Source organism: Conger conger, chromosome 5 (genome assembly GCF_963514075.1).
Source record: "Conger conger chromosome 5, fConCon1.1, whole genome shotgun sequence".
NCBI classification, from domain to species: Eukaryota; Metazoa; Chordata; class Actinopteri; order Anguilliformes; family Congridae; genus Conger; species Conger conger.
The window spans coordinates 10,864,168-10,891,121 of NC_083764.1; the positions used below are offsets into that span (position 1 = coordinate 10,864,168).

Genomic DNA, 26,954 nt, shown 5'->3' on the forward strand with positions numbered 1-26,954 from the left:
TAGTTTAAAATGGAATATTTATTAATTACAGGCACCAATTACAAACAATAATCGGTGAAATATCATATGCATTTTTCCACATTCTATTTGGGGTGATATTAAGCTCCTTTTATTGAATGAGGCCTTGTAAGCATGACTGAGACCCCCTCGACTTTCCATACACTAGGCCAGTGGTCCTCACTCCTGGTCCTGGAGAGCCGCAGGGTGTGCTGGTTTTGGTTTTCACCTTAATATCAGCAACCGACTCAGACCCAAGAAACCAGGTGAGGCGAGTTCACTGTGCAATTCATGTTTTTAATTGATCAATTAAGTGCAGAGTAACAACAAAAGCCAGCACACCCTGTGGCTCTCCAAGACCAGGAGCGAGGATCACTGCTCTTTACGAAATTTGCACTGTCATGTCAGTCATGCCTGAAAACATAGAACGATAAAACCAAAAAAATTATTATTTTGAAGGTATTCTTACTGAAGGTGGGTTTATTGTGTCAAATAACATGAGCTAATATGAAAGCTAAAGAAAAGTGACACGTTTTAAAACAACAGATGTACATATCTGTGACATAATCATCATGTTCCTTCTATTTTTCTGAAACATGCATTCATATTTCAGAAATGTAACTAAGATTCTCATTGAAATCTGGTTTTTATTCATATTCAATACATCATATTATGCTAAAATGTACTTTCACATGTTTAAAAAAAAGAAGCTCAAAATCAATGCCTGAAGGAATTTGTAATGCAGTGCATCACAGAATGCTAACAGATTTAACTGCTGCAAGAAACCTCTCTTACATAATGACAGCCACAGTAAGAAATGCAGGGGAAAAAATGAAAACTTGCCAACTGACCTCATCCAGTAACAAATGGAAACCATTCGCAGGGGCTAATCATGCTTTTTCATTCCATGACAATACACCCCATCTCAGACTGGCAGATATAGCGCAACTGATGTGTAGCGAGGCTAATATCAAGGAAAAGTCAAAAGGCTGTACGAAAAGATAGATGTTCTACACAATGCTCTATACCAACGTACAACTTACATCAAATATACTTACTGTACGTCATGGTAGAAGATGTTATACCAGTGGTCCTAGGTTGACTAGCTGAGCTTAACGTGTCAAAAATCAACACGCAGCATTAACAATGTGTGCAAATGATGCGCAAATTCAACCAGATCCCATCACAGCAGCCTAGCACCACGGCAGATTCAACACCTGAACCACTCCACAGAATGCTGTAGTGCAGTGTTTATCAACTCCAGGCCTTGGGACCCGCTTGCCAGAAGGCTTTTGTTGCAACCAGGAACTCACACACCTGATTTAATGCCCAGACCAATCAAACCACCAAGAATGTCCTTGATCAGGCGTGAGTTTCTGGTTACAACAAAAACGTCTGTCAAGCGGGTCCCGAGGACTGGAGTTGAGAAACAGCGCTGTAGTGTATACGAACACCGCCTGTGGGGGAATAGGAAAGTAGCTTTCTGGTGTCTGTTTCCGCAAACGACAAAAGCAGCAGAGCTAGCAGCTAGCCATTATGAGGCGAGGACCAACATCAGGAAGGTAAGCTTTACTGAACATCTGAAGTGTGTCCTGGTTCCAAAATAACAGTAATAAAAAAAGAACACAAAACAGGGCAGAAGGGTTCTCTGTATTCAGTGTACCTTCAGCATGGGGGTCTCCACCCAGCCGGTGACATCAGCCGTTTAGAGGCACCACTCTGCAGAGGACATTCCTCTATCCAAGGGCATGACATGGTAACTTCAACCAAATCTACAGTGAGGGCCAGGAGGTCCAATGGGTCTTTGCCTTGAATGTCCCCACAAAGCAGGTTTTCCGAATTTTACCCAAAAGCGTAAATCACAGAAGGCCCTGCCCCGTGTTGAGGAGACCGGTCAGGAATGTTACGGACACGCCCGTTTCCCGCCCTTCGCTGTTGCCGGGGCCCGGTGGTCATTTCTGCCGTTCGTTCGGGGCGCTGAACGCTTCGTACACGTTTGCGGAAAACTCCTTCACCTGTTCGATCATCAGCAGGTCCTGCACAGTGCAACACGAGAGGCTTAGAAATTCAACACTTACTGTACCGGCAGACTTCGACATCTATTACACAAGGCGTGTTACCTGAACAAAGTGACTTGGTATCTCGCTGCATATTGAGTTTATTTGTCCATTGACAATGGGGATAATTTTGGCAAGCGGGAGACTGACGTGACTTAGGCTGCAAGAGAGAAAAACATCATGAATTAACAGTTTATACTGGGTTTTCAAAAAGTGACAAATCCAGTTACACACTAGATTTCCCTTCTGTAAAAAACATTGTATTTATAAACAATTCATCACGTGACATAACTCCCTTAATATTCAGTGACAGCATTGAGTCTGACTTCACAACATATTGTGACAACCATAGAGTATTCAGCATAAACACTGTAGTGCAGTAATACATCCTAGGTACTGAATGGAGGTCACTCATGGCATCAAGAGAAGTATGACAGGCGGAAGCTCTGACCTATCAAGCGTGCTGTGGGCGGCGTCTCCTTGCTGGGGGCGGAAGAACTCGGCCATGTTGTCCAGGAAACGGCTGAAACCTCTGCTCAGGCAGGTGTGAAGAACGGTGTGGAAGTCAGGGCTGGGGACCAAAGGGACAGGCTCAATAACGGACGTGTCTTCCACCTGGAGTGGCAGCAAACTCCGCCACCATCTGCTTTCAAATGCGCTGCCATTATTGCGCAACTGATAATAAACCATAAAAGCACGTAGGAGGAGACTCTAGAGCAGGTCTGCCCAACCCATATTCCTGGAAATCTTCCATCCTGGAGACTTCCATTGTAACCCTAATGCGGCACATCTGATTCTACTCATGAGCATTGCTAGCTCTTGAATGAGGTGTGCTTTGTTATGGTTGGAGTGAAAACCTACATAACGGTAGATCTCCAGGAACAGGGTTGGGCAGCCCTGCTCTAGCTGTTGAAAGAGGTGTGCTTTGTTATGTTTGGAGGGAAAACCTACAGGAAGGTAGACCTCCAGGAACAGGGTTGGGCTACAAATGCACTCAAGCATCAGAATCAGAAACGTCTGACTCACCTTTCCAGCATATCTCTGGTCTCATTCAGCAGCTTTATCGTGGCGACATCATTCTCCGTCAGACCACAGGCCTGTGCGAAAACAACAAATTAGATCAGCTGTCAGATGAGGAAAGCTCCAAAGCATTATAGCCGCTGTTAATCATCTAAAACCACATACAATAGCTTAAAGACCAGGACCGTAAACATGAGACTACGGCATCAGAAAATAAAGGACGGTTAAGTGCATTACAGTTAATGCACCATCATCTGCAATGGATCAAGACCGTAAATACAAGGACATGACCTCATAAGCGAGTAATGGTCAAATGCATGAACATTAATGTTCATCACCTCCAGCAGCATACAAGAGATGAAAGGTCAGGTCTGGGAATGCACTATATGGCCATTAAGGGCTATGGGTGTCTGTGGGGGAGCAGGGAGGCCTTCCCCCAAACAGGCTGTTACCTGGGAAGCCAGTGTGGTCTCCTCGTCCGACATCATGTAGCAGGACAGAGGCTTGCGGGGGGAGGCCATGCAGCCCTCCTCCACGTGTGCCCGGACCTGGTCCAGGTGCTGCTCCAGCTCCTGCAGTGATAGGCTCTGTTTCAACGAGACCCTGTGGATCCAGAGACCAGAGACCAGAGACACGCTGGTTACCTTCAGATCTGATCCCACATTCAACACCTGAGCTGGGATACTGTGATCTCAACCACCTTCCACCTCAGGTTATAAGGAATGGGACTCACCCGCCCAGGACTTCACGTACGGCCTGCTTCACCACAGTCATTAGCTCATGTAACCCTTCAGAGAAGACACAACAGGGTAAAAATACAGAGCAAAGTCAAAGTCCCTGATATTGAGTGAAGTGAAGTATTATACTATCTGATGCAAATTCAAATTAGATTGCAATTTTGCAGGTTCCTAGTCATAGCCACCCCAACCTCTAGTACAGTGGTATTTGATAATGTGCCATGGAGGGCCAAGAATATGCTTGTTTTCATATCAACCACTACACCGGACGCCTTCACCAATTAGTTCTTTCCTCTCTGGTTGAAGGTATGTTAATTAGTGAAATCAGCAGGAGTGGCGATTGGCTGGAATGAAAATCTGCATACTCCCAGCACTCCATGGTGCATGATTGAGCGTGAAAACCCAAAGAGGTCACTCACCGTCCCCCAGGAGATGCTGGATGCTGGAGAGGTACTGCTGTTGGACATCAGGGGGAGCCTGGGGGGTCTGCAAGAGACACAACCCAATGAGCCACCAGTATGGACTCACTAGTTCGAAGTGTCCCTGAGCAAGACGCCTAACCCCTAAAATGCTCCTGACGAGCTGGCCGTGCCTTGCATGGCAGCCAATCGCCATCGGTGTGTATGAATGGGTGAATGAGAAGCATCAATTGAACAGCGCTTTGGATAAAGGCGCTATATTAATGCCAACCATTTACCATTTTACCATTTACTAGTTCTGACAAACTGTCACAGCTGAATAATGTACACCGGGGACGTACCATTCCATTCTTGCTGATGGAGTTATCCAAGTACAGGTAACCACCGATGATGTTGAGTTGGACACGGAGAAGGACTATCAACATGCATGTGCTGTACACAGCCACTATGCTTCTTGTGAAACCTGGTGGAAGGCCATAAAGATTATTTCATAAATATTATTCACAAATAATGTAGATGGTGACAAAAGCAAATTATTAGCGAGGTGGGGAAAAAAGTTTGTAACTCACTTATTATCTTCAGGTCCTCCCAGATCTCCAGCTTGTTGGCTGGCCTACAAATGAGAAAAAATAATAAAAAATAATAAGCATCTATTCCAATCCTTTGACTAACATTGAATATGGCTTTGCATCATATGTAATCGACTCACCTGTTCTTAAGTAGTGTCGTGAGGCTCTCTGAGTTTAGATTTTGTATGATGGCTTCTCTCAGAGTGGGGAGCATCGATAAAACTGGAATGCAAAAACTTTCATGTTATGCCTGAATGCAGAAGAATGCCGCGACCCCAGTTCTTTATAGTATAATGGAAAGACGAGTTCTTCCGGTAGGGGAAATAATGTTTCTAATACCTGTCATGTTACACGTTCTCTGGTTACTTTCGAAGTGATACTGACGTCTTGCTTGGGCGATGTACTCCGCTGCTTCGCGCTCTTGTATCTCTCTGATTTTCCACTGTGCATACTTGCCCAAAATATACACACCTTGAAGAACGAAAGTCGAATATGGATTATTACTGTACTAATCCCACGACAATGTTCATGTACATGCGTAGGACACAGCTAGCCATCACACATCTTACAAACTACACTGGCTATCGGACGTTAACCGCTAATCTAAACCACCTACAAGCCAGCTGCATGACGACAAATGGTGAAATTTTATTAAATGACAAAACTCGCCACCTAGAAACCAACAGCTGTCTAGTTAGCATTTGCTAGCTATTTAGCAAGTCGCATTCCCGTACTATGGTAAAGGTAACGTTCAAAGGTAACGCTATCCTGGATGTGAAGAAGTCATATCAGTTAACCAGCTGTCATTACGTATCTATTAACTAGCGTTAGCTAATGCAGCAAGGTTAGCACCAAATACTGACAGCCCAGCAGCTACGGCATGTTGCACCTGGCTACCAGAGTACCATGGACCACAAACAAGCAAGCCAGCATGGACATGAAGCTAGCTTAGCTAAGGAGCAAGTTAATGCTAGCTAACTAGCCACTTACCTCCGACGAAAGCCCCGGCGAATATAAATTTTCTTTTATGACGCTTGAGGAAATTCCACGTGGACAACAACATTTCAGACCTACAGCAGATGTCAAATGTAGAATAAAAACTGCAGAAGCTTTTTTGAGGTTTTCCTATTTGACACAGTTGCGCATGATATGAACTACTCGGGAAGCTAACGTTAGCCAGGCTAAATAACTGTAAAGAGCTTTTCGATTGATCTGTAATTCTGCTATCGCCTGAACTGCCTGAACTGTCCTGTACTCTTTATCTTCCCCACTGGTTTTCCAGAAGACAAACAGTTCCGAATATTTTTTAAAACGTAACCCCTGTAACAAATGAAAGATTTGTCAGAAATAATTTAGTAAGAAAGTTTAGTAAGTGACCCAGTATGCTGGGTACGATTATCTTGCAAGTGAATATTTACCACGGGAAACTTTGATATCAGTTGTTATAACGATAACTAACGTCAGCTAACTATGGGGACAGAATCCGAGGATAACAAAAACGCTTTTCTACCATCTTCAGAAGAGATCGAACACTGGATGCAAAAAGCTTTTGACATGGTAAGAGATTGATCAACAATGCGAACAGCGGGAGTTAATTGGTAACAACAGCAACCTTTTAATATTCTTCTAGGCGAAAGAGGCTTTGGAGAACGGGGAAGTGCCTGTTGGATGTCTCATGGTGTACAACAACGAGGTCCTCGGCAGAGGGAGAAATGAAGTGAATGAAACAAAAAATGTAAGTATTCGAATTATTTCGAGGTTATCAGGAGACTACCACATTGGCCAGGCTCGATCATCACAATCTGACAAAGTTAAGTAAACCAATGTGGAGTTTGCTAGCAATAGGCTGTTGATCCGTGACCATCTTTCCTGTGACTTCACTGTTATTTTGCCATAATCCAACAACAAACGATTTGCTGTAAACCAAGACAGAATCCAGGCCCTAACAACTGGCTTCTTGTCATTATGGGAAGTTAAATAACTCGGGAAGCCTTATGACATCAGCTTTTTCACTAGTGCAACACTTGACCCAGAACATTCCCAAGTGTATTATTGTTTGTTGTCGCGTGATTGTTACCAGAGCACTACCATTAAAATGATTATAGATTCATTTCTGAATGATACATTTGTTGTTACAAATATACATTCGTATTATGTGCTTATTTTGGTGAGCAATATTCAGCTGACAAGCCAAACTTTTAGTTTTGCAAGTTATCAGAAATATAATGGGTAATTCATGTTTGCAAATAATAGTCATAAATTATTATAATTTATCTTGGCACATATGGATGTATAATTATCTGTTGATTGGCTCAATGCATGTGTCAAAACGCATGCACATGATGTTAGCTAAATTACTGTTATGCGAAATAAAGGGGGTCTCCGAGAAAACTATTCGCATCACATTCGAACAACTTTTAAGAGAAAAGGGGTCTCCTGAACAAGAGAAACAAGCGTAACATATTTTTCATTTAAAGCTAATTTTCCCCGACAGGTCATTATTATTTCCTTCTTTACTGTATGTGCCCCAGGCCACTCGACATGCAGAGATGGTGGCTCTGGACCAGGTCCTGCTCTGGTGTCACCAGGCGGACAGGGACTCCAGGGAGGTGTTTAAGGAAACCGTCCTCTACGTGACTGTGGAGCCCTGCATCATGTGCGCTGGTGCTTTACGCCTCCTGAGTATCCTACTACATTAAAAGAAGAATCCCAACCTAAACGGGCCAACCTGCTGTAAGCTATCCTTTTGTCCACTTTTAGATGTGTTTTTCGACACCAGACGACCTGCCTATGTAGTTAGCTAGTCCACTAGTTTAGCTAGACGAGCGAGCTAGAGACCAACTTGACCAGCCGCAGACCAGCTAAATGTTGAAAAACACACCCGAAACCCTCTTGAACCATTCCAGTTGGACTTAGCTGGAAATGTAAACTTCCTGGTCACGTTAGCAGGCCCTTCCACAGTGGAATGAGCTTCCCGTCGTACTGTCTTCCAATGCCGACCGGAGACCCACCTTTTTACACTGCACCACGGCTCTCCACCCTGCCGCTCTCTAGCCCTAGTGTCTGATCATGTGTAACGTCTTGTCTCAGAGCCTGTGGTTATTTGCATTGTTCAGTTAAAGCTGTTTAATGCTCAGGCTGGTAGGTTTGTTAAAGTTTATATAATTGATTTAATGCTCAATAGGGTTGTTCAGTCAATCCTGCACTTCTTGCATTTGCTGTCACTCTTGGGCCTATACTTTTCCCCCTCTGGAAAATTACTGGACTCGATTCCTGATTTTAGTCTGCATACGCGCACCTTCTGAATGGCAGTGAGTAAAGTATTCCTATACAGAGTATATTGCTGCAACCTCCTTCATTAATCCACAAGAGTCTATGTGTTCTTCCCTGATGCAACATTCTGCCAATCACTTGTCTAGTCCACTAGTCCAGAAGAACTGCACAGTCATTCACTGCAGGGATACCCTTCATACTCAGTCAGTGCAGACAGACTGATAGGGTGTCAGATAGCCCAGAGGAGATTGTAATTACATGGACAAGCCCAGCACCTGAAACCCAAACTCCTTGTGCAACCCTACGGGCTGTTGTCTGCCAGCCCTAGTCAACACTGGCACGGTCTGGTATCCTTAGCATGCCAGAACATTCCATACCAGACATAGATATCCACACTTTACCGGTGTCTTATCTGGGTGAGCCAAACAGTCATCTTTACTATTAATTTTAATAACCTGTACCAAAAACAAGAAGAAAGTCTAATTTAATTTATTTGCAATTATCAATATTAGTGCCATGCAAGTAAACTGCAGTCTTGCATTTGTGTAAATTTGCATTGGATTAATGTTAATTATAATCACAGATGTTCAGCTTTAGCAAATGTGGTTGTTGGGGGCAGGCAAGCAGAAGCACATGTCATATTTCTAAGTGGGAATAATGAGAAAAATTTAGTAAAAACCTGAATATTCATTTAGTTAATTGATTATGATTGAGCAGACATGGAGATTGAGTGCCCAGTGAATGTGTGAGACGCCATGGCTAAGAGATGAAGAATTTGAATGGACCATAAAAATTAAAACTCATTTAAAAACTATGTGGCAAAACAAATATTCTTGCCTACACTGACTGAACAAGCATTTGTGCTAGTGACAGCAGGATAATTTGGGTAATTATGTTTATGCAAAACGCATTGGTTAAGCGCTCAAAAAGAAAGCACATTCTTTAATTAAGTACCTTATTTTTAATTCAACATTTCACCAGCTGTCTGAAGTCTATTGTAATTCCATGGTTAAATCCAATGGAATGGAAAAAGTTCGTAATTGCTGCATTACATTTCTCAAGGTATTTACGATGTATTTATTTTCCTTTTGAGACACGCGTTTGAAATCCTCCATCAGGAGGATATTGAAGGTTACGCATATGGGAGCAGCACTGAAACCCAGTGCAGGGCATCTGTGGAGGTGGTTTGTGGGATGCCATAGATAGCATATTGGGCAGATAATGCTGAGCTCTCCATTTCTGGAGCTCCTTGGTCTGATCTGTAGATTTTTATCGAGAAGGCTCCTCAAACTGCGTATGTATCATGTTCTGAATATAGCATGGCCTAGCACTCATGTACTCCTCCTGAAGTTCAGTTTTTCTTCTGCATTACATGTCTGTTCCAATAATAGCCCTGCGGTCGTTTGGCCTCTATCAGGAATGCGTGTCTTTTGTCTGACCCTGGTCCACTTGGCATTCAGTTTTCCCTCTTCCTCCTACATTACCCACAGTGCTCCGGTGTCCGCGTCGACTTCAGGCGGAAGCGGGCAGTTCTGGCCAGATCCTACTTGCACTTCAATGTGCTGTGTTCTCACTTATGGTAAAACCATTCCATGTGAGCTCCATGGACATGCTGCTTAAATAGCAGGAAAGTGCCTTAGACTCGAGTTCTCGTGTCAAAAAAGCAGTTTCTGCTCACCCTCTCAGTCACCCTCCCCTTCTGATGACCCAGCAGAGCCCCTGGGTGAATCGCTTCAGATCTGAAAAGAAGGAAGGTCACCTCATCAAATCTAATAATGGCATCTAATAAGGACAGTTTTTTGGACTGTTGTCCACCTGAGCTGAGATGCCTGGTATATCCAGCATAACCTACGCTGGGCTGGGTCATTGCCCCGGGCAGCCTCACAATCCAGGGCCTAGCATACTCATTAAGAATATTAGTAATATTAGCTAAACTATCGATGTCCACTTACCTCAGTGTCATTTTGGTAAAATAATATAGAAACAATTGGGTTATTGGTCTTCATAAAGTCTGGATGCCTTAACTGTGAGCTGGACATCCCGCTGGTGGTCTACGGATGCAGAAACGAGCGGTTTGGCGGATGTGGATCAGTGCTGAATGTTCCGGGGGATGAGCTGCCACGCACTGGAGCTCCGTTCAAGGTATGGGGTCCGGTCTGCCTCTCCAACTGGTATCAGGTGTTCATGTGGGAGACCAGTGTGCCTACAACAGCCTGCACACTGTACATGTAATTATCCCTGCTCTAGTACTCAGATTTACTAATCCTGAGGGGTCATCAATTTCTGACTAACTGTAGTTGTACCTGGGCAAATTGTTTAGTGTCATTGTGAGTAGCCTGAGCAGTTACATTATGCTTTGAGTTGTCTGTGGTTATTTCCAACTCATCCCATGTCTTCAGTGTTTGTTTGTACTGGGGACCATTTCACTGGGGTTATCTCTTGATTGACACATTTTGCACCTGGGGAAAAAAAGCATTGATGTTTGAACAGCTGTGTTAGTCTTTCTGTCAGAGCATTTTAGGAATGTTGTACTGTGTTGTCTTGTAGAATTTTCCCTTGATTTATCAATAACGGAATGCTCAGGATGAACTTTTGCATAACTTTATACATAAGAGGCATGTATGTGGATAATCAGATGGACACAGCACATCTAGAATGCAGTAAAATATTAAATCTGATATGGCATATTTTCTTTCAGTGCATATCAGGCTTCAGATCCGAGGAGGCTGTGGAGTTGCTGAAATCGTTTTACAAGCAGGAAAACCCCAATGGTAAAAGCCTTTTATTACTATGGTTTCTGTTGACTAATACTATATTCATGATATAGTTCATCAGTGCACTGCACGTAAGGCATCAAGTTAATCTAACCACAGCTTAACTTCATCCTGAACTTTAAATAAAGAAATTCTATGTACTGTTATAATATTTTTGGTTGTGTTCAATGTCTGCCATGAAAGAGAAACTGCTTTCATTATATATTTAATAGTGTCCTTAAAAACAATTCCTAAGCATGCTGTAATGAAAATGCTCATTTGTTTTGCAGTTACACATGTGTATTAAATGCACGTATGCATATTTGCCATTGTTTTTAGCCCCGAAGCCCAAAGCAAGAAAAGACTGAAGAAAGTTCTGTGTGTGTCCACCAGGGGGCTCCAGTCACTAAGCAATAAGGTCAACAGCGATGGCAAATGTCCATGCAGCTCGGAGACTGCCTTCTTTGAAATGAACTGGAAAAACTCCTCTCATTTAACTTGATATGCACAAAGGACTCTTCATAATTCTTTTAAGAAAAACCCTTTAAGGCCCTCTGTTGTATTTAATCTGTGTTGCAAGAATGTATCCTATAATAACTGTGAAAGTAGTTTTTTTTTTTTGTAATTGTGATTGCTGCATTTTGTGTGTCATGCCAACTTCTATCATTTGTCCTGCCCACATAATTTCAGTGCGTAATATATAGTATAAACATTTACTGATCTAATTTGCCGTGATTTTAATTTGATTATGGGGCTGAAGGAGGCTTTTGTACAGAGCCGTGCTGTACAGTACGCGAACCTCTCTTCTCTGTGGGTTTTCCTGTAAGGCAGTGGGAGAATAGCTGAAGAGAGCATCGGCTTTATTGGTGTAGTGGTTCTGACAGAAATTGGCAGGGTGCTGGATCGTTGTGGATTCGCCTCTGGCCTTCTCCCGCGTCCTCGTTTGACCCTGATGCCGGGCTCGGGCTTCCTACGTTTCCCCTGGTAACGGTACAGGTGCGTGCACAGATTGTTGGAATGGCGGTTTGATTCCTGTGACGGAACGGGCGCGGTCTGTCATTCCTTTGACAGCCCGTCGGGCGGATTAGTAGCAGTTTGACGAATGATCCGTCTACTCTCTCTCTCCCCGTTTTCCTGGGTTTGCATTGGTTGTGGAGCTGGCCCAGAACTGGGTGTTCATGTGTGTGAAACAGAAAGGAGATCTTCCTGGGAGAGGGCTACATATCAGACAATGTGCACAGGGTCTTGATGATAAAGCCCATTATTTATGTTATTTAGGCAGACTGGAAATATTTTCCTTTGTACAGATCAGTGATAGTTCCATTAACATATTTCTTTCTTGTCGGATATTCATGTCCTTAGCCTTGCTGAGAATATGTGTGTGTGTGTGTGTGCTATTTGTGTGGACTAGGAAATGGGAAATCATTTGCATGTATGATATCTGTATTTGTCCTGCATAAGTCTGAAATATCTTGTACAGTGAACAGGACATTGCAGGATGATTTGCCTGATGGTAAATACCAGGTATTCCTAAAGAAATTCAGTCTGATGAAGCTAGAGTGGAGTTTGGGTCCAGTTGAAACATTGAAATCTTGTGTTTTCCATTTTGTCATGTTTTCCCCTCCCAAACACCATTTTGGTCACTTTTCCATGTGGGGGGGAAAAAAAATGACACAAAGGAAAATAACATATTTTGCTTGTGCTGTAAAATCTAGATGCCTTCAGCAGAAATGTAACCGCACAGATAGCGGGTAGCCCGCGTGATTAGCTCTGATTTGAGATGCTGCAATGTTGAGAAATCTGGGTGAGAAGCCGGAAGCCGGGAGGCTCAGAGTAGAAACGAGCCCGGCGTCGCTAGGCCGCCCCTCCCGCCACGCGGCTGTGTCGTACGCTGACGCACGTCACGGGAGGAGAGAAAGGAAGGTGCGCAGAGTCGTAAAATAACCCCAAACCACCCGCAGCGCCCTCGGCCCCCCTCAAACCGGACTCCCACGTTCCCTTTCATGTTCACGCCGCGTGCCAGATTTCAGCCGCCCTCCCTGCCCGCCCCGTACGTGCAACACTTAGAGCCTCTGTGCTGAAGTGGGGATTGACGTAAAATGGCCGCACCACAGAACACCGGCTCCCCCGCCCAGGTTTCCCCTCTGGTGATGACCTCAGCCGCTGACTCAGCATTGGCTGAATTAATAACTCCCACCCGCCGGTTTGGGCACGCAGGCGGGCACCGCTGACCCGTATGCGACTGGGTGTTCATGGTGGTTCAGGTGTCCCGCGACGACGGTCCTCGTCTTGTGATTTGAATCTGCGACCTTCTGGTTTGCAACCAGAGATCGCTCATTACTCGACCACCTGATGTGTTTTACTATTGTGTGGATTGGAGTGCTGAGGCACAAAGGCTAGCTCAAAACAGCCCCCCCCCCACACACGCATAAATTTGAGGGCTTTTCAGCACTCTGTGTACACCAGGGCCGCCCAACCCTGTTCCTGTTCACTCCAATAAAGCGCACCTCATTCAACAGATAGGGATCTCTTCAAGCTGCTAATTAGTAGAAACAGATGTGCCAAACTCAGTCTGAAATGAAAACCTACAGGAGGGTGGACCTCCGGGTCTCCAGTTGGGCAGTCCTGGTGTGCACATTTCCATTTGGCCTTGTAGAAAATTGTGCATCTACGACTTGTAAGCACTGCACTATAATCATGGGGTTATCCCATATGAAGTAACGCAAACCAGGGACCTGCTTATATGACTGTATGTGTATAGTGTACGACTGTATAGTGACATTGTTCACTTTGCCCTAGCAACCGGGCCTCACAAAGCCGGTGCGGTCTGAATGGACTACAGAGGCGGTCAAGTTTTTAGACTGGTGTCATGCAGAGATGCAGATGCAGATGCTCATCGCACTGTGCTCCCAGCCCTGTTCCTGTTCACTAAAGCACACCTCATTCAACAGATAGAGACCTCATTGAGGTCTGTCACACACGTGACACCCGACACGCAACACGCAATGCACTGTGAGGCCGGCCACCAGGCCTCCAGCTCTAAAGGGGCCACTCCGCCTTTCACTTTGACCTCTCGCCTCTCGCCTCCCGCCAGATGGCCACTCCTTATCAGGACAGTGTAGCTTGATGGCCGTACAACAGAGCCGTGCGATTTCCATCAGGCTATCGTCGGGTCATCTCCAGATCGCTGTGGAAAAGGTCAGGGTTCTTGTGCTATGCCGCAACCCCCTCGGTTATTGTCCTATGTGTATACAGTAAGTCGAAAATGCACAGGAAATGTTTTACTTGAAAATAAGCATGAGGTTCAGTGTAAACTGTGTTCGGGTTTGCATTCTGTTTGTTTTAATCAATTGTCCAAGATTTGGAATCGCTAGTTTATTTTATCTTGGGGGCATTCTATGTCGATTTGGCCAAAATAAATACTTAACTTCAGGGAAATCTGAAATGTTTTCCAGAAAGAAACAACTTCCTATTTTGGAAGGATATTTCATTCATATTTGAGATTTGGGTCACAAATAGCTTTTGAGAAACTTGTGATTAAAGTAGTCATTTTAGAACATTTGTGGGGCATTAATCCTTCAGGAAAGGTTACAGGTATTTTTATTTATTCTTTTATTATAAATTCACACAGAATCTCCCTTTACTACACTTGTGTAAAAATAGACATTGGGAGAATAAATTGCAGGTATAACCCAAAACAGTCCGTTAAACTTTGGACATAACAAACCATTGATGAAAAGTGATGAAAGTATATTTCAGTTTGCTTGTTCTGTATTGCATTGTGCTGTAGTGATCAACCTATCAAAGCCAGGCAAATGACAGCTTCAAACTTTATAGAAATGTAACACATTAGATTTTTAGAACTTTGGGAGATGAGATTAAGGGGGGTTTTGTGTGATTTGCGGCCAGACTAAAAATATTCTGCTCCCACATTTTGTGTACTTTGATTGGCTTTGCGTTTGTATTGCACGTTCCTTATTCCCTAAGAACTGGAAGAGCTGCATCACAGACCCCTGGCAACAAAAATGTGCTTTTCCTCATCACTATGCAAATGTATGCAAGCACATCCTTCAAAATGTATTCAATTTGTCACCTCCACAAGGGGTACCTAAAGTGTTAATGAGAACTCTATGAAGTGTCATTCTCTGGTTATCAGGCTGACAGGAAGTGTCTGCAGACACACACACACACACATACACGCGCGCGCGCACACACTCAATTTTAGCAAAAAAAAAAGATGTCTTGAGCAACTTAATATGCCAGATATCGTTTTGTGGCAGGATGAAAAAACAGAACGTGTCATGTACCTATTTCTGGTTCGGTTCAAAGACGCCATTCATTCTGCAAAACATAAGAAACATTTCATTTTGCATTTATGGTAACCGATCTGACAGGGACCAGAAGACACCAATAACTAGATCATGGTGTCTCTGGTTTTTCTCGGAGAGATCATTCTGGGATGAGTTAGATGCACAGGGAGAGCTTGGGGAAGGGGGTGTTGTGGTCTTGCGTGGACAGGTTTGTTCTCAGTGTAATATGTGTTAATGGGATTGTACAGGCCCGCCCCCCCCCCCCGCCTACAGTGTTGTCCGTGCTGTGCAGGTGTGCTGTTCGCTCTGCTTTTCAGTTTACAAGGATATTTACTCTGCCGAAATGTGGGAAGGATATTTTTTATTATTTATTTTTTATAATTAACTGTATTACAATTCCTTGAATATGAATTGTGCTCTTGATGTGTTATTATTTTTATATATACAGTAGTGTGTCTACATTATAGATTAAAAATATTAGTTATTGTCACCTTCCTGTCAGCTTTGACCAGTCTGGCCCTTCTCCTCTGCTGGCGTTTCTCATTAACAAGGCGTTTCTTTCTGCAGAACTGCTGCTCACTGGATTCACTTTTTGCTCTTTGCACCATTCTGAGCAAACTCTGGAGACTGTTGAATGAATTTATGCATTGCACTGCTGCAACATGGCTGATTAGATAAAGTGTTCCTAATAAAGTGCTCAGTAAGTGTAAATTTGGTCTTAGATATTTTAATATTTCTTTTTTGTCTTCTGCATTATTGTGTCCATTCTAAAGAGCCAATGTGAGATTTCCAAACATAAATTTTCAGTGACATCTCCATTTTTATTATATAAAATAAGAGCCCAGAGTTTTGCACACAACTGTAATCAGTCATTAATAATGAATGCTGTGTGTAGCCCATAGACGGTGTGCATATACTGCACCGCTGTGTAAACTGGGTGTTCCTTTGCTGGGTTGGAAGGCGTGTGTCTCGTTAAAAGCTTGCTCTGAGCAGCGAAAAGGAATTGTTATGTTTGGGCTCAACCTGTGTCTGTTGCCGGGCAGAAAATGCCAGAGAAAATAAGGCACAAACAGTAAATCACAAGGGGAGTGATTTTTCCTCTTTAATTCAATAGCTGCCCCTCCCACCCCTGGGAGACTCTGTTGGGCTGCAGGAATAAAGGGGTGGGCGCTGTGGTGAAACCCCTACAACACAGCCTTTCTTGTTCTTTCTCTTTTCCCTCCATTTTGAAAGGACAGTGAGGTCACCACTGGGCCACCAGCATCCGCGCAAAGAGTTCTCTGCGATGTGCTCACCATGAGCCAGTGTCCTCACAGCCGCCAGACTGTGCTACTGGAGAGCTGGCGCTGATTGGAGGAGTGATGTATGGCTAACTAATTACTACTGGGAGACGCTAGGGACCTGCCTGTTTTTGCGTGGAGTTAAAGCAGAAACCCAAGGAGCTTTTGCTGGCTTCACCCACCTTACCACCCAACATCCAGAAGGGTTAAACTAACACTGGAATCTCAGGCCCAGGTTCGAGTCTCTCTGCAATGTCTATGCTAAAGGCTGCACTTGTGGTTAGCGCATTTTCTAACGGCTAGAACACATGGAGCTCCACACACTTTCTCTCTTCATTCACAAGAGGTGGCAACATTAAAAGGTCGGCCTAAGATTGTTCCGTGAAAGAATAAACAAACAAACCAAAGTTTCGTTTGGCTCTACCATTGTTTATACAGAGCCTCATGAGGACATTTACTTGCTATGTGCTTGTCACATCCAACCAAACACTATCGCTGAGGAGCCGTTTCACACATGCTTACCGGTTTCTTCAAGAAGACCTCTTAATCATCAAACATCACATTTTAACTGTATCGTAAAACTGATGGTTAACAATGGTTCATTCCTCAGAGATTTCCGGCTGCCCTTAGGGAAAAAGCCTCCAATGAAAGTTAATTCACTGCCTCAGCTTGTCTGATTGTCTGGTTACTCATCACTTACCTGAATGTACATAACTTAACGCCTTTTTATTGGAAGACCATCCATTATGACCTCAGTAGTAAAACTATGGTAATCGAACACTGTAATTTAGATAAAGATAAAGCAGCATTGAATTAGCAGCTACTCCCAGAGTCTGGCTGTTGTAGAATGTTCCAGAATGAATTGCACCCCACGTTACAGCTGCAAAGAACACTATCTAACTCAAGAAAAGGCTGCTATTGATCTTCCTGTGAGGGGAAACAGCTTTGATCAAAAGCTTTCCATTGCAGGCAGAACAAAAAAATTAACCAAGAGAAAGCCTTGGCTACCAGAATGCTGCATGTGAGCATCTTAAGATCAAAATCTTTCCCCTAAAAAAAGAAAGAAGATAATGTAACATGAGATAAACAGTATAAGAAATTAGGCTTTAAAATCATAGTTGGGACTTCAGAATATGTTAACAAGGTGATAAAAGATTAATTCTTGAATATCTAGACCTTTGCCTTAGCGATAAGTGTCATTGATGGGAGTGCTCACAGTAATTTCTCACTGGTAATTTTCAGGCTTTCAGAAGTTCTTGGTTACAGTCATAACGATCCAATCAGGAGTTCTGCTGGCAAAGTAGTGCTTAGCTTCTTTAAAAAAAAAAAGAAAAAAGAAAGAAATGGTTCTCCCAGCTATTTATACAAGATTTCTTTTCTCAGGTCCTGGATATGCTTCTGTTTTTGTGGCTTCGCGAGTGGCTGGTTTGTGCTGAGAGCTTAGCACAGTAAACGGACACTTCCTCTTCTGTCCAGGGTTTCAGTCTGCTTTGGGTTTGTCTGAGTCCAGAACACCTGGAAACATAAGAGACGGACATGTTAAAGCTGACTGTTCTTTAAGCAAAACCGGTTGCCTAATTCTGAAATCAAATTTTAAAAAACTTTACTTTTAAAAAACTCTGCCATAAAAAACAGGGAGTGTAGCTCTAAGTCAACAGACACGGTCTGCTACAGAACAAGGGGCTATGGTTTCAAACATACATATGTGGCAGAATGTCCGTGAACTCTTGCACCATTTAGTGATGGAATTAGTTGACAGACATAACTGAATGTTATATGGTTAGTGGTTTTTGTGTGTATTTGATTGGCCCAGACAGCTTTTTATGTACAATGAAGGATATTTTAGACACTTGCAGATTAAGTTTCTGATGACCAGCCAGACTTAGAACGACTGGTACAGGGGCAATTAGGGAGGTTTGTGGTGTAAAGCAGTCGTTCTCAAGCTTGGTCCTGGGGACCCCTGTGTATGCTGGTTTTCGTTCCAACCACAGTTGCAATCCCAGAATTTTAGGCTGTTCGTTTTTCTTAATTGGATGCTTTTCGTGTTTTCATGATTACCCTCTTGAGCCACATTATGTCAAAAATAGCTATGAATGCCATGCAGAATAAACGTTTCATAGTCCCAGTGTGCTTGTTGCGCTATATTGCAAATGATTATGTAGAAACGGGTATAACATTCATCATATTAAAGACTGCGGTGAATCAATAAGCTTCCAATTGGTAAAAGTGTAGACACGTGGCCATTAAAACTAACCCTTCGGTAGATAATGAAGAATTCAAAGACAGAGCAAATAATAATGTGAAAAAAAACAGTGACTTAAAACAAGCAAATATTGTCTACCTGAGAGAAAACAAAAAATATTTTAAATCTCATTACAAGGCAAAAACAGAATTAGACTCTTTTTTTTTGCAGTGTACTTCAAGTGCATGTTCTTGCTTTAGACCACAAACCGCTGCTTGTCCTTACAGTCACTATGATGCTGGCAGGAACTTCTATAAATATCTAGGATATCGTTCAACACACACAAAAGCATGCAGTAACATTGTCTGGGCCAGTCGAAAATATGCAGTAAAACTGAAAAAAAAAAAAAAACCCATAAAAATATACAGTACTCGGCAAAAGTCCTAGGCACCTAGATAATATTCTGTACAGGTAAGATTCTTTAAAAAGTAATTCAATGAAAGGTCCTAAATAAACATACGATACATTTTACATTACATTTAAGTAATTTGGCAGAATAGTTAAAAACTGAATCAAATCAATATTTTTTGTGACCACCCATATATATAAAAATAAAGTCAAGGGTGCCTAAGACTTCTGCACAGTACTGTATATCAGAAAACCCCAGAAAGTGAACAATCCCGTTAATTCTCAACCGTTCTCTTTAGGGCCCAGTTCATAACGCAGGGTTTGTTTTGGCCCAAGGTGAGGGGGCGGGATTAGCCTATATTGACCGTTGCGGTGTGACACTCGTGCCCTCGGTGTGACCTGATTTGGCGAGAGAGATTGGTGAAATGGCCGATGGGGGTGCGGAGCGGAGCGCGCTGCGAGCCGAACGTGCGCGGAGAGCGCTCCCGGCGATTTGCGGGGCCCGTGTCAAACAGGTGGGAGGTGGAAAGGCATTCGGTGTCTGCTGCAGTCGAGGCGCTTATCACCCCGCTCCCATCTGTTACTCCCTGCCGCAGGTTGCTCCACTCCCACGGACCTTGCTGTCTGCATTTCTAATGCAAATAGCCAGAGAGTGTGAAGCCTGCTGCTAGCGCAGAGAAGGCTAAGCAGATCTAGAGGAATAGATACCAACATGGGACCTCTGCACCGCTTTAAGCACTACTCTCTCTGCAAACCCCCCCCCCCCCAAAACAAAAGTACATCTCAAGTATTTTAGTCTTACAGTATATTTAGATGTAAAATCTTGTCTCTGTTACTTTCGTTCGCTAAAAAAAAAAAAAAGAATTAGCAATGAAGTGAAAGTGTTTGACTCATTTCAGGATTTGCCAATGGGGCACGAAGAATTCACTTGTCAAGCAAGCAGTCACTTAAAGCAAGCTAATATTTTAAAGTTGAGAGAAAGATTTTGCACCTTAGTACAAGACTAAGACACTTAAGATCAACTTTTTTTTGCAGTGTTGCAGTGTTTTGCAGAAACTGCCAGAGACAAAGGCGTACATTTTGAGCAGTCCCAGATGTAGCCGTTGAGTATCTCCCCCAGGACGTAGAAGACGTTGATCAGGGCGGTCAGCGAGGAGAAGAACATCACCCTGGCAGCGGGGCCGATGTGCTCCAGTAGAGGGTAGACCCACACCCCGGTGACATGATGAACCCAGCACATCCTGAGAGCAAGCAGAGGGCACACTGCAGTCACACACTGCAGTCACACAGAGCACACTGCATTCACACACTGCAGTCACACAGAGGGCACACTGCAGTCACACACTGCAGCCACACAGAGTGCACACTGCAGTCACACTACAGTCACACAGGGCACACTGCAGTCACACACTGCAGTCACACAGAGCACACAGCAGTCACACAGAGCACACTGCAGTCACACAGAGGGCACTGCAGTCACACACTGCAGTCACACAGAGCGCACTGCAGTCACACACTGCAGTCACACAGAGCGCACACTGCAGCCACAGAGAGTGCACACTGCAGTCACACACTGCAGTCACACAGAGGGCACACTGCAGTCACACACTGCAGTCACACAGAGGGCACACTGCAATCACACACTGCAGTCACACAGAGGGCACACTGCAGTCACACACTGCAGTCACACAGAGCACACTGCAGTCACACAGAGGGCACACTGCAGTCACACACTGCAGTCACACAGAGGGCACACTGCAGTCACACACTGCAGTCACACAGAGGGCACACTGCAGTCACACACTGCAGTCACACAGAGGGCACACTGCAGTCACACACTGCAGTCACACAGAGCACACTGCAGTCACACAGAGGGCACACTGCAGTCACACACTGCAGTCACACAGAGCACACAGCAGTCACAGAGCACACACTGCAGTCACACACTGCAGTCATACAGAGGGCACACTGCAGTCACACAGAGCACACAGCAGTCACAGAGCACACACTGCAGTCACACACTGCAGTCACACAGAGCACACACTGCAGTCACACACTGCAGTCACAGAGAGTTCACACTTCAATCACACACTGCAGTCACACAGAGGGCACACTGCAGTCACACACTGCAGTCACACAGAGCACACAGCAGTCACAGAGCACACACTGCAGTCACACACTGCAGTCACACAGGGCACACTGCAGTCACACACTACAGTCACACAGAGGGCACACTGCAATCACACACTGCAGTCACACAGAACACACACAGCAGTCACACACTGCAGTCACACAGGGCACACTGCAGTCACACACTGCAGTCACACAGAGCACACACAGCAGTCACACAAAGGGCACAGTGCAGTCAGACAGAGCAGACACTGCAGTCACACAGAGGGCACAGTGCAGTCACACAGAGCACACACTGCAGTCACACAGAGGGTACAGTGCAGTCACACAGAGCACACTGCAGTCACACACTGCAGTCACACACTGCAGTCACACAGAGCACACTGCAGTCACACAGAGCACACACTGCGGTCACACAGAGGGCACACTGCAGTCACACACAGAGCACACTGCAGTCACACAGAGGGCACACTGCAGTCACACAGAGCACACACTGCAGTCACACAGAGCACACATAGCAGTCACACAGAGCACACATAGCAGTCACAGAACACACACTGCAGTCACACACTGCAGTCACACAGAGATTAATTAACATAGTCTTAACAGGAGTAAAAACTATATGCATTTAATTTCACCATGTATAACTCCCATAGGTGCTGTGCTCATTTTAACAAGGACATTTTTAAATAATCACAATGGTTAGAAAGTCCTGTCCATTTAGGCTCAGTTGCCTATATTTCCTCAGGTTTAATGGTGTGTGACAGTCTCAAACCCTGCTGTTGACATCCGTGTGAGTAAAATAAAGCAGCCTGACGCTCAGGGGATTGCACCCAGGTCAGGAACGTCTGTGACTACAACGGCTGCCGCGCCTGAACTCGTCAGCTCTTTCAGGAATATTCCGGCTCCATAATCCCCATGTAAAGCAGCCTGTGGATTTACCAAACTCCTGGTATTTTCCCCTTCTGCAGAGCGAGACGAATTCACCAGTCCCGGGGGATTTGTTTCATTTAATCCTCTTCATTCTGCGAGGATTACGGCTGAAAGAGATACGCCAAGCTCCTCCATTGCTCCAGGTGACTTTTTCAGCGCTTCTTTGTGTACCACCAGGCTGGGTTAGCTCCAGTTTAAGCAGATGACTGCATTTTGAGGTTGGGATTGGGGGGGTTCAAGAGCTGGCTAAAGCATAAAGCCAGCTCTATGTATGAAACACTTGGCCATAAAAACCAGTCACTCGTCAAAGGCTATGACCTCTGAAATGATGTTATTCCGACTGTTTGGACCAACTAACTATTGTAGCTCGCTAGTTACGTATATTGGTAGCTGTACAAAGATGACTTTTTCCAGTATATCCCTACTATCCATTACAATGCACAGGATAAAGGGAAATGCCCTTAAACTAAAGTTAGCAGCATATGACCACCTAGTGTGAATGCTTACTTGGACATAAGTTTTCCCTCAAATGTCAAGTGGGAAACTATCTATCCACCCAAGACACTTAACATAAATTGCTTCAGGAAAACAATTAACTGTATAAAGAAGTAAGGTGTGCAAAGATTATGTCATCTAAAATAATCAAAGCATTTTGACATGTAGATGAACAATAGCATTTTCTTCATTGCTTACTAAAACCTGTCTTTCAGCATGTGTGTAATAGAGTGTATGAGAGAATAGATCCTACCATAGAACATATCCCACTGCGAAGGTGCACACCGCAAGCAGTCCGCAGAACCTGCTGGGATACTGGTGGTGTGTCGTTCTCATCTCAATTAAGATGAAGGGAAGCACTGTGGTGTGCTAGAAACATGAAAGAAACCTGTAATTAGCCATGTGAGAACAGCAATATAATGATACCTTAGTAAGTTTAAATCTGGTAATAAGTTGTACATACTAAGAAAACAATAAGATTTTGAGTTAGATTACCCACACACCATACATTTTGGACATGCATTGTTCATCCATTATAACATATACATTTATGTTCTAATTCTGCATTTACATTTACCTGATACAATCAACTGGAGAGATTGAGAAAAGGGACTGCTAACTGGTTGATCGAGTGGCTAAAGAGGTCACACCAGCCTATGGGGCTGGCCCCTGCATTCTGCTTTCAGAAGAGCATCCTATCATTATCATTATGAATGGTTTCACAGAAACATGGGAGGTTGTAAACACTATCACGCAGACGATGTGTGGGCTCCTCAGCGCTTCTGCCGTCTGATTAGAAACCCTGCTGCTTTAATCTTATTTAGCTTCCGTTGGACCCTTGACATTTACCGTTGTTCAATAATTCAGTAATCTGCTTGCTTTGCCTCCTGACGTTGTGCTTGTTTTCCGATGCGTTCCAGTGTTTCGATTTTTTACGAGATGTCCAACGTTTGTTTGCACCTAGAATATGTGAGAGGCTACTATTCAGAAGGTTAGGCAACCGTGTTTATAAAATCAGGCTGTGTCGAAAATAAAACCCCATTAGCTATAAATTGCTTGAATGTTTACTCAGTGGGTCATGGTGTAACATTATTTTTACGGTATTATAATTACAGTACGGGGTGGCCTCATGCTGCGGACATACACCCACCGCATTCGTCCTGCTGTACAGCGGGAGCCGCCATATCCCACCGAATGACGCACGCGACATTTCCCAAAAAATCTGCCTTCTTTTTTAATCGACACATATGACTCATGTACTTTCTATCCCATAAACCACCTGTCTTTTCCAGAATAACATGGCTGTCCAACACAGGAATTTACTCGATTAAAAAACGATAATAATAGCTACGTGATACATCCAGAGAGTAGGGAATTTAAGATTTGCAGGGCTGTTGTCTGTTGGTCAGACATTTTCCAGTTCATCTGCTATAGGAAACATACAATTCATTCATTCACCGTAGCCAGTACTTAGTGTGAATACCTGTAGTTGGATAATTGCATATCATGGACATGCCTACGATGAAATATTGTTTATAAAATAAAGAGTATAAAATCATGTAAATCTGTGCAAACGATTCATAGCTGACTATGTCTAAATGACCACAAATTAATTTATTGGCTATTTACTGAGCATTTTAGAGAACAGTTAGATAGATTTTAGTAGCAATATTGTATGATGGTCACACAGTGCTAATTGTGTGTGTGTGTGTGTGTTTCTAGTGCTAATTGTGTAGGTCCTATTTCATTTTTTAATTTAATTCTATAAGGCCTTTGGAAGTAGAGGTATGGCAGTATCTTTTGGTGTATTTATCTGTATCTGCATGTACAGATGTGTGTCACCAGATGATGCTCTTCCTAGGCCATGAAACAAGAGAACAGCTCCTTCTCACCTCAATCAGCGCGATAAGGCCATTACGACATACACGTTAAATGGGAACACTAGAAATGGAAGTAGCAATACAGTATTTCACTTGTAATCTGTCTGAACACAGAATTATAGCAGTAGGGTAAAACACATATTTTAAATGTTTAGTGGAAAACCCAATATGGATATTGCTTTATTTAGATTACCACAAATACTGCAGACAGACTCTCAAGAAAGCCTGTGGGGGTAAGCTTCCAGTAAGAGTGAGCCACAACAGCTTGACGCTCTGAAGTAGTGCTAATCCCCATTTTACTGGAAAGCTGCCATCTTAAGCTGAGTCTCCTGTACAGGAGTGCTTCACTCACAGCTCTCTGAAGCTTGTTCTACAGGGCCACACAGCTGCACTCTTCTTCTATCACCCCTCTTTCTTAACGCCTTAGACGATATCCAGCAATACTATCAGTTGGAAAAATCTACTCTTTGCAAGTATTGTGCAAAGTATTCCATCTATCATAAGGGGAAACGCTGTATTTGTCATTTGTTTTGTCATTTCATTTCTGACTAATCCAATGGCTGGTTGTTGAAAGCTGACTGTAAACATACATAAGATGTGTTTGGCCCCTTAGAGAAATATAAAAAAAGGGGGAAAAATGAAGAAATGTGGCTGTGTGTGGAGTCCCATGTGTAATTTCAAGCAACAGTACCTATTCATTTCTGTTTTCCCCCAGGAGAGATGGGCCTTGACAAGATGGCTGCATTTTTGTTTTTATTATGAAGCGGATCTACAATTACCTGACCAACCCCCAGCCACAACCATCACCCTTTCCCCCTTGGACCTCCCCTCCCCACCCTCAGTCCCCTCCTCTACATACTGCTTAAAGATCAACAGACCTGGGTAATTGCCTGTCTCAGACACACTCAGAAACAGATTAAATCTTCCACGGTTGATTAAGGTGACTCCTTAGGATTGATTCTTGGAGATGATTACCTAACGGCAGACGGGGGGGGGGGGGGGGGGTTTGGCGGGGGACAGGGGGAGGGAGGTGTCTTAGCAGGATAGCGCACTGGCGCTCTGCTGCAGCTGGATATCAGAACCAGCTCCAGAATTAACGATATCCTCCGTGACACACGAGCGAATGTCTCCACGGTGCAAATGAGCAAAGAAATCCCTTTCCTGTTGAGGCTCCGGGCCTTTCTCCACTTCCTTAAAACCATCAGGATAATGGCTGCTCGGAAGCGCTCATGCATATGTAAGTGCTCTCCGGAGGGACGGAGCGTGTGTGCCAGCTCCATATACAGCAGTCACAAAACCTTAAGCTTCTCACGTCTGACGTATGCCGTACGTGTGACAAGTTCAGAAACGCATTCACTCGCAAAGCAACCGCAGATAGTGCCAACGAATGTGTCACAACCATGATAGCGATGTATGTGTTATATTGGGAAACTTAGTGCACACACAAAGCCATGGTCATTTTCTGATCCTACATGCTTAGATTAATGGAGTCTGGCACAGGGACTAAATCCTGACCACTCTGCAAAAACATAAAAAAAAGCAAGTCTCAACAAGTATTATAGTCTCATATTGAGACTTAGAATCTTACTTTTTCTGACAGTTTGACAGTTTGACTCATTTCACGATTTGCCAATGAATTTTCACTTGTCATACCAACTTAAAACAAGCTAATATTTTCTACTGCGGAGAAAATAATAAGATCTTCAGATCTCAACTTACTACAAGACTAAAACCCTCGTGGAGACAGCGTTACAATCAACAGTCCCATTTAATCTCTTTTTCACCAACTTCTTTTGACTACTGATATCTTCTCTGATATCACTTTTTGGTCTCAATCTCAATTTTGCACCCAGTCAAAAATGCTCCTAAGAGGCACATAATCACATGTAATTGTGTAATGTTTTATGGTACCTTTCATACAGGCTGTTAGAATCACAGGTTACAACTCCAAAGATAGTTTACAGCAGGGCTTTAAAAAGTACTGGCTTTAAGCCCTTTAAAAAACGTATTGTTTAACGTATCAGTGAACCAACCACACATTACATTTTGGGTATGAAACATCAACAGGTAAGATGAAGCAAATTGAAGTAAATTGAAGAAATGCCTTACAGCTGCACAGATGTTTTTACAAATTTCATCCGCCTCAAATCCTTCAACGAGCTACTCGCTCTCACAAACGGGGGGAAAAGGCAGCGATAAATTTAACGGGCCTCCAGGAAAGCTGAGAAACGTGACCACATTACGGACACGCATTTTAACACGGGCGTCTTTATCAACTATGAATACATCTGTGAGCAGAGGGCATTATGGGATCGCAGACAGAGCTGTGTTTTGGTGAAAGCCACTGAGGAATAGGATATCGGAAAGACCCCCCCCCCCAAAGGAGCGCTCCCAAGGTCAGGTGTAGGGTTACTCGCTCCAGGCAACCCCCCCCCCCCCCCCCACCTCCCATCACACCGTCACAATACCCTGTGACTCACATGACTGATGCCTACAGCAAAAATGCCAGAA

At 43.8% G+C, this 26,954-nt stretch overlaps 3 protein-coding genes across 9 annotated transcripts in view; 1 reads left to right on the forward strand and 2 right to left on the reverse strand.

Moving 5' to 3' along the window:
• Window positions 1–6,041, reverse strand: pex3 (peroxisomal biogenesis factor 3). Of its 3 annotated transcripts, none has more exons than XM_061242843.1 (12): window positions 5,790–6,041; window positions 5,139–5,270; window positions 4,940–5,021; window positions 4,800–4,843; window positions 4,572–4,693; window positions 4,231–4,297; window positions 3,808–3,862; window positions 3,527–3,677; window positions 3,081–3,151; window positions 2,506–2,625; window positions 2,118–2,214; window positions 1–2,033 (listed from the first exon to the last, which is right to left on the reverse strand). In XM_061242843.1, exons 1-12 carry the CDS (start codon window positions 5,860–5,862, stop codon window positions 1,950–1,952), a joined length of 1,098 nt encoding a protein of 365 aa, XP_061098827.1. In that variant the 5' UTR covers window positions 5,863–6,041; the 3' UTR covers window positions 1–1,949. The 3 variants fall into 3 exon arrangements, with proteins under 3 accessions (XP_061098827.1, XP_061098829.1, XP_061098830.1); XM_061242845.1 differs by lacking the exon at window positions 5,790–6,041 and adding an exon at window positions 5,663–5,737; XM_061242846.1 differs by lacking the exon at window positions 5,790–6,041 and adding an exon at window positions 5,534–5,641.
• adat2 (adenosine deaminase tRNA specific 2) lies at window positions 5,814–25,223 on the forward strand. 4 transcript variants are annotated; one of them, XM_061242849.1, is made up of 6 exons: window positions 5,814–6,356; window positions 6,430–6,534; window positions 7,331–7,481; window positions 10,108–10,214; window positions 10,771–10,843; window positions 25,159–25,223. In XM_061242849.1, the coding sequence occupies exons 1-6, from the start codon at window positions 6,270–6,272 to the stop codon at window positions 25,203–25,205; spliced, it is 570 nt and encodes a 189-aa protein (XP_061098833.1). In that variant the 5' UTR covers window positions 5,814–6,269; the 3' UTR covers window positions 25,206–25,223. The 4 variants fall into 4 exon arrangements, with proteins under 4 accessions (XP_061098833.1, XP_061098836.1, XP_061098835.1 ...); XM_061242852.1 differs by lacking the exon at window positions 25,159–25,223 and adding an exon at window positions 16,369–16,822 and having other exon boundaries at window positions 5,816–6,356; XM_061242851.1 differs by lacking the exon at window positions 25,159–25,223 and adding an exon at window positions 11,116–11,147 and having other exon boundaries at window positions 5,816–6,356.
• aig1 (androgen-induced 1 (H. sapiens)) overlaps window positions 16,824–26,954 on the reverse strand; it is a 36,858-nt gene continuing 26,727 nt past the window's right edge. For both annotated transcript variants that reach the window (XM_061242847.1, XM_061242848.1), the window contains exons 4-6: window positions 22,817–22,932; window positions 20,083–20,246; window positions 16,824–17,930 (exon numbers count right to left, since the gene is read on the reverse strand). In XM_061242847.1, coding sequence (XP_061098831.1) covers window positions 17,896–17,930; window positions 20,083–20,246; window positions 22,817–22,932 — 315 coding nt within the window. In that variant the 3' untranslated portion in view covers window positions 16,824–17,895. The remainder of the gene's footprint in view (window positions 17,931–20,082; window positions 20,247–22,816; window positions 22,933–26,954) is intronic.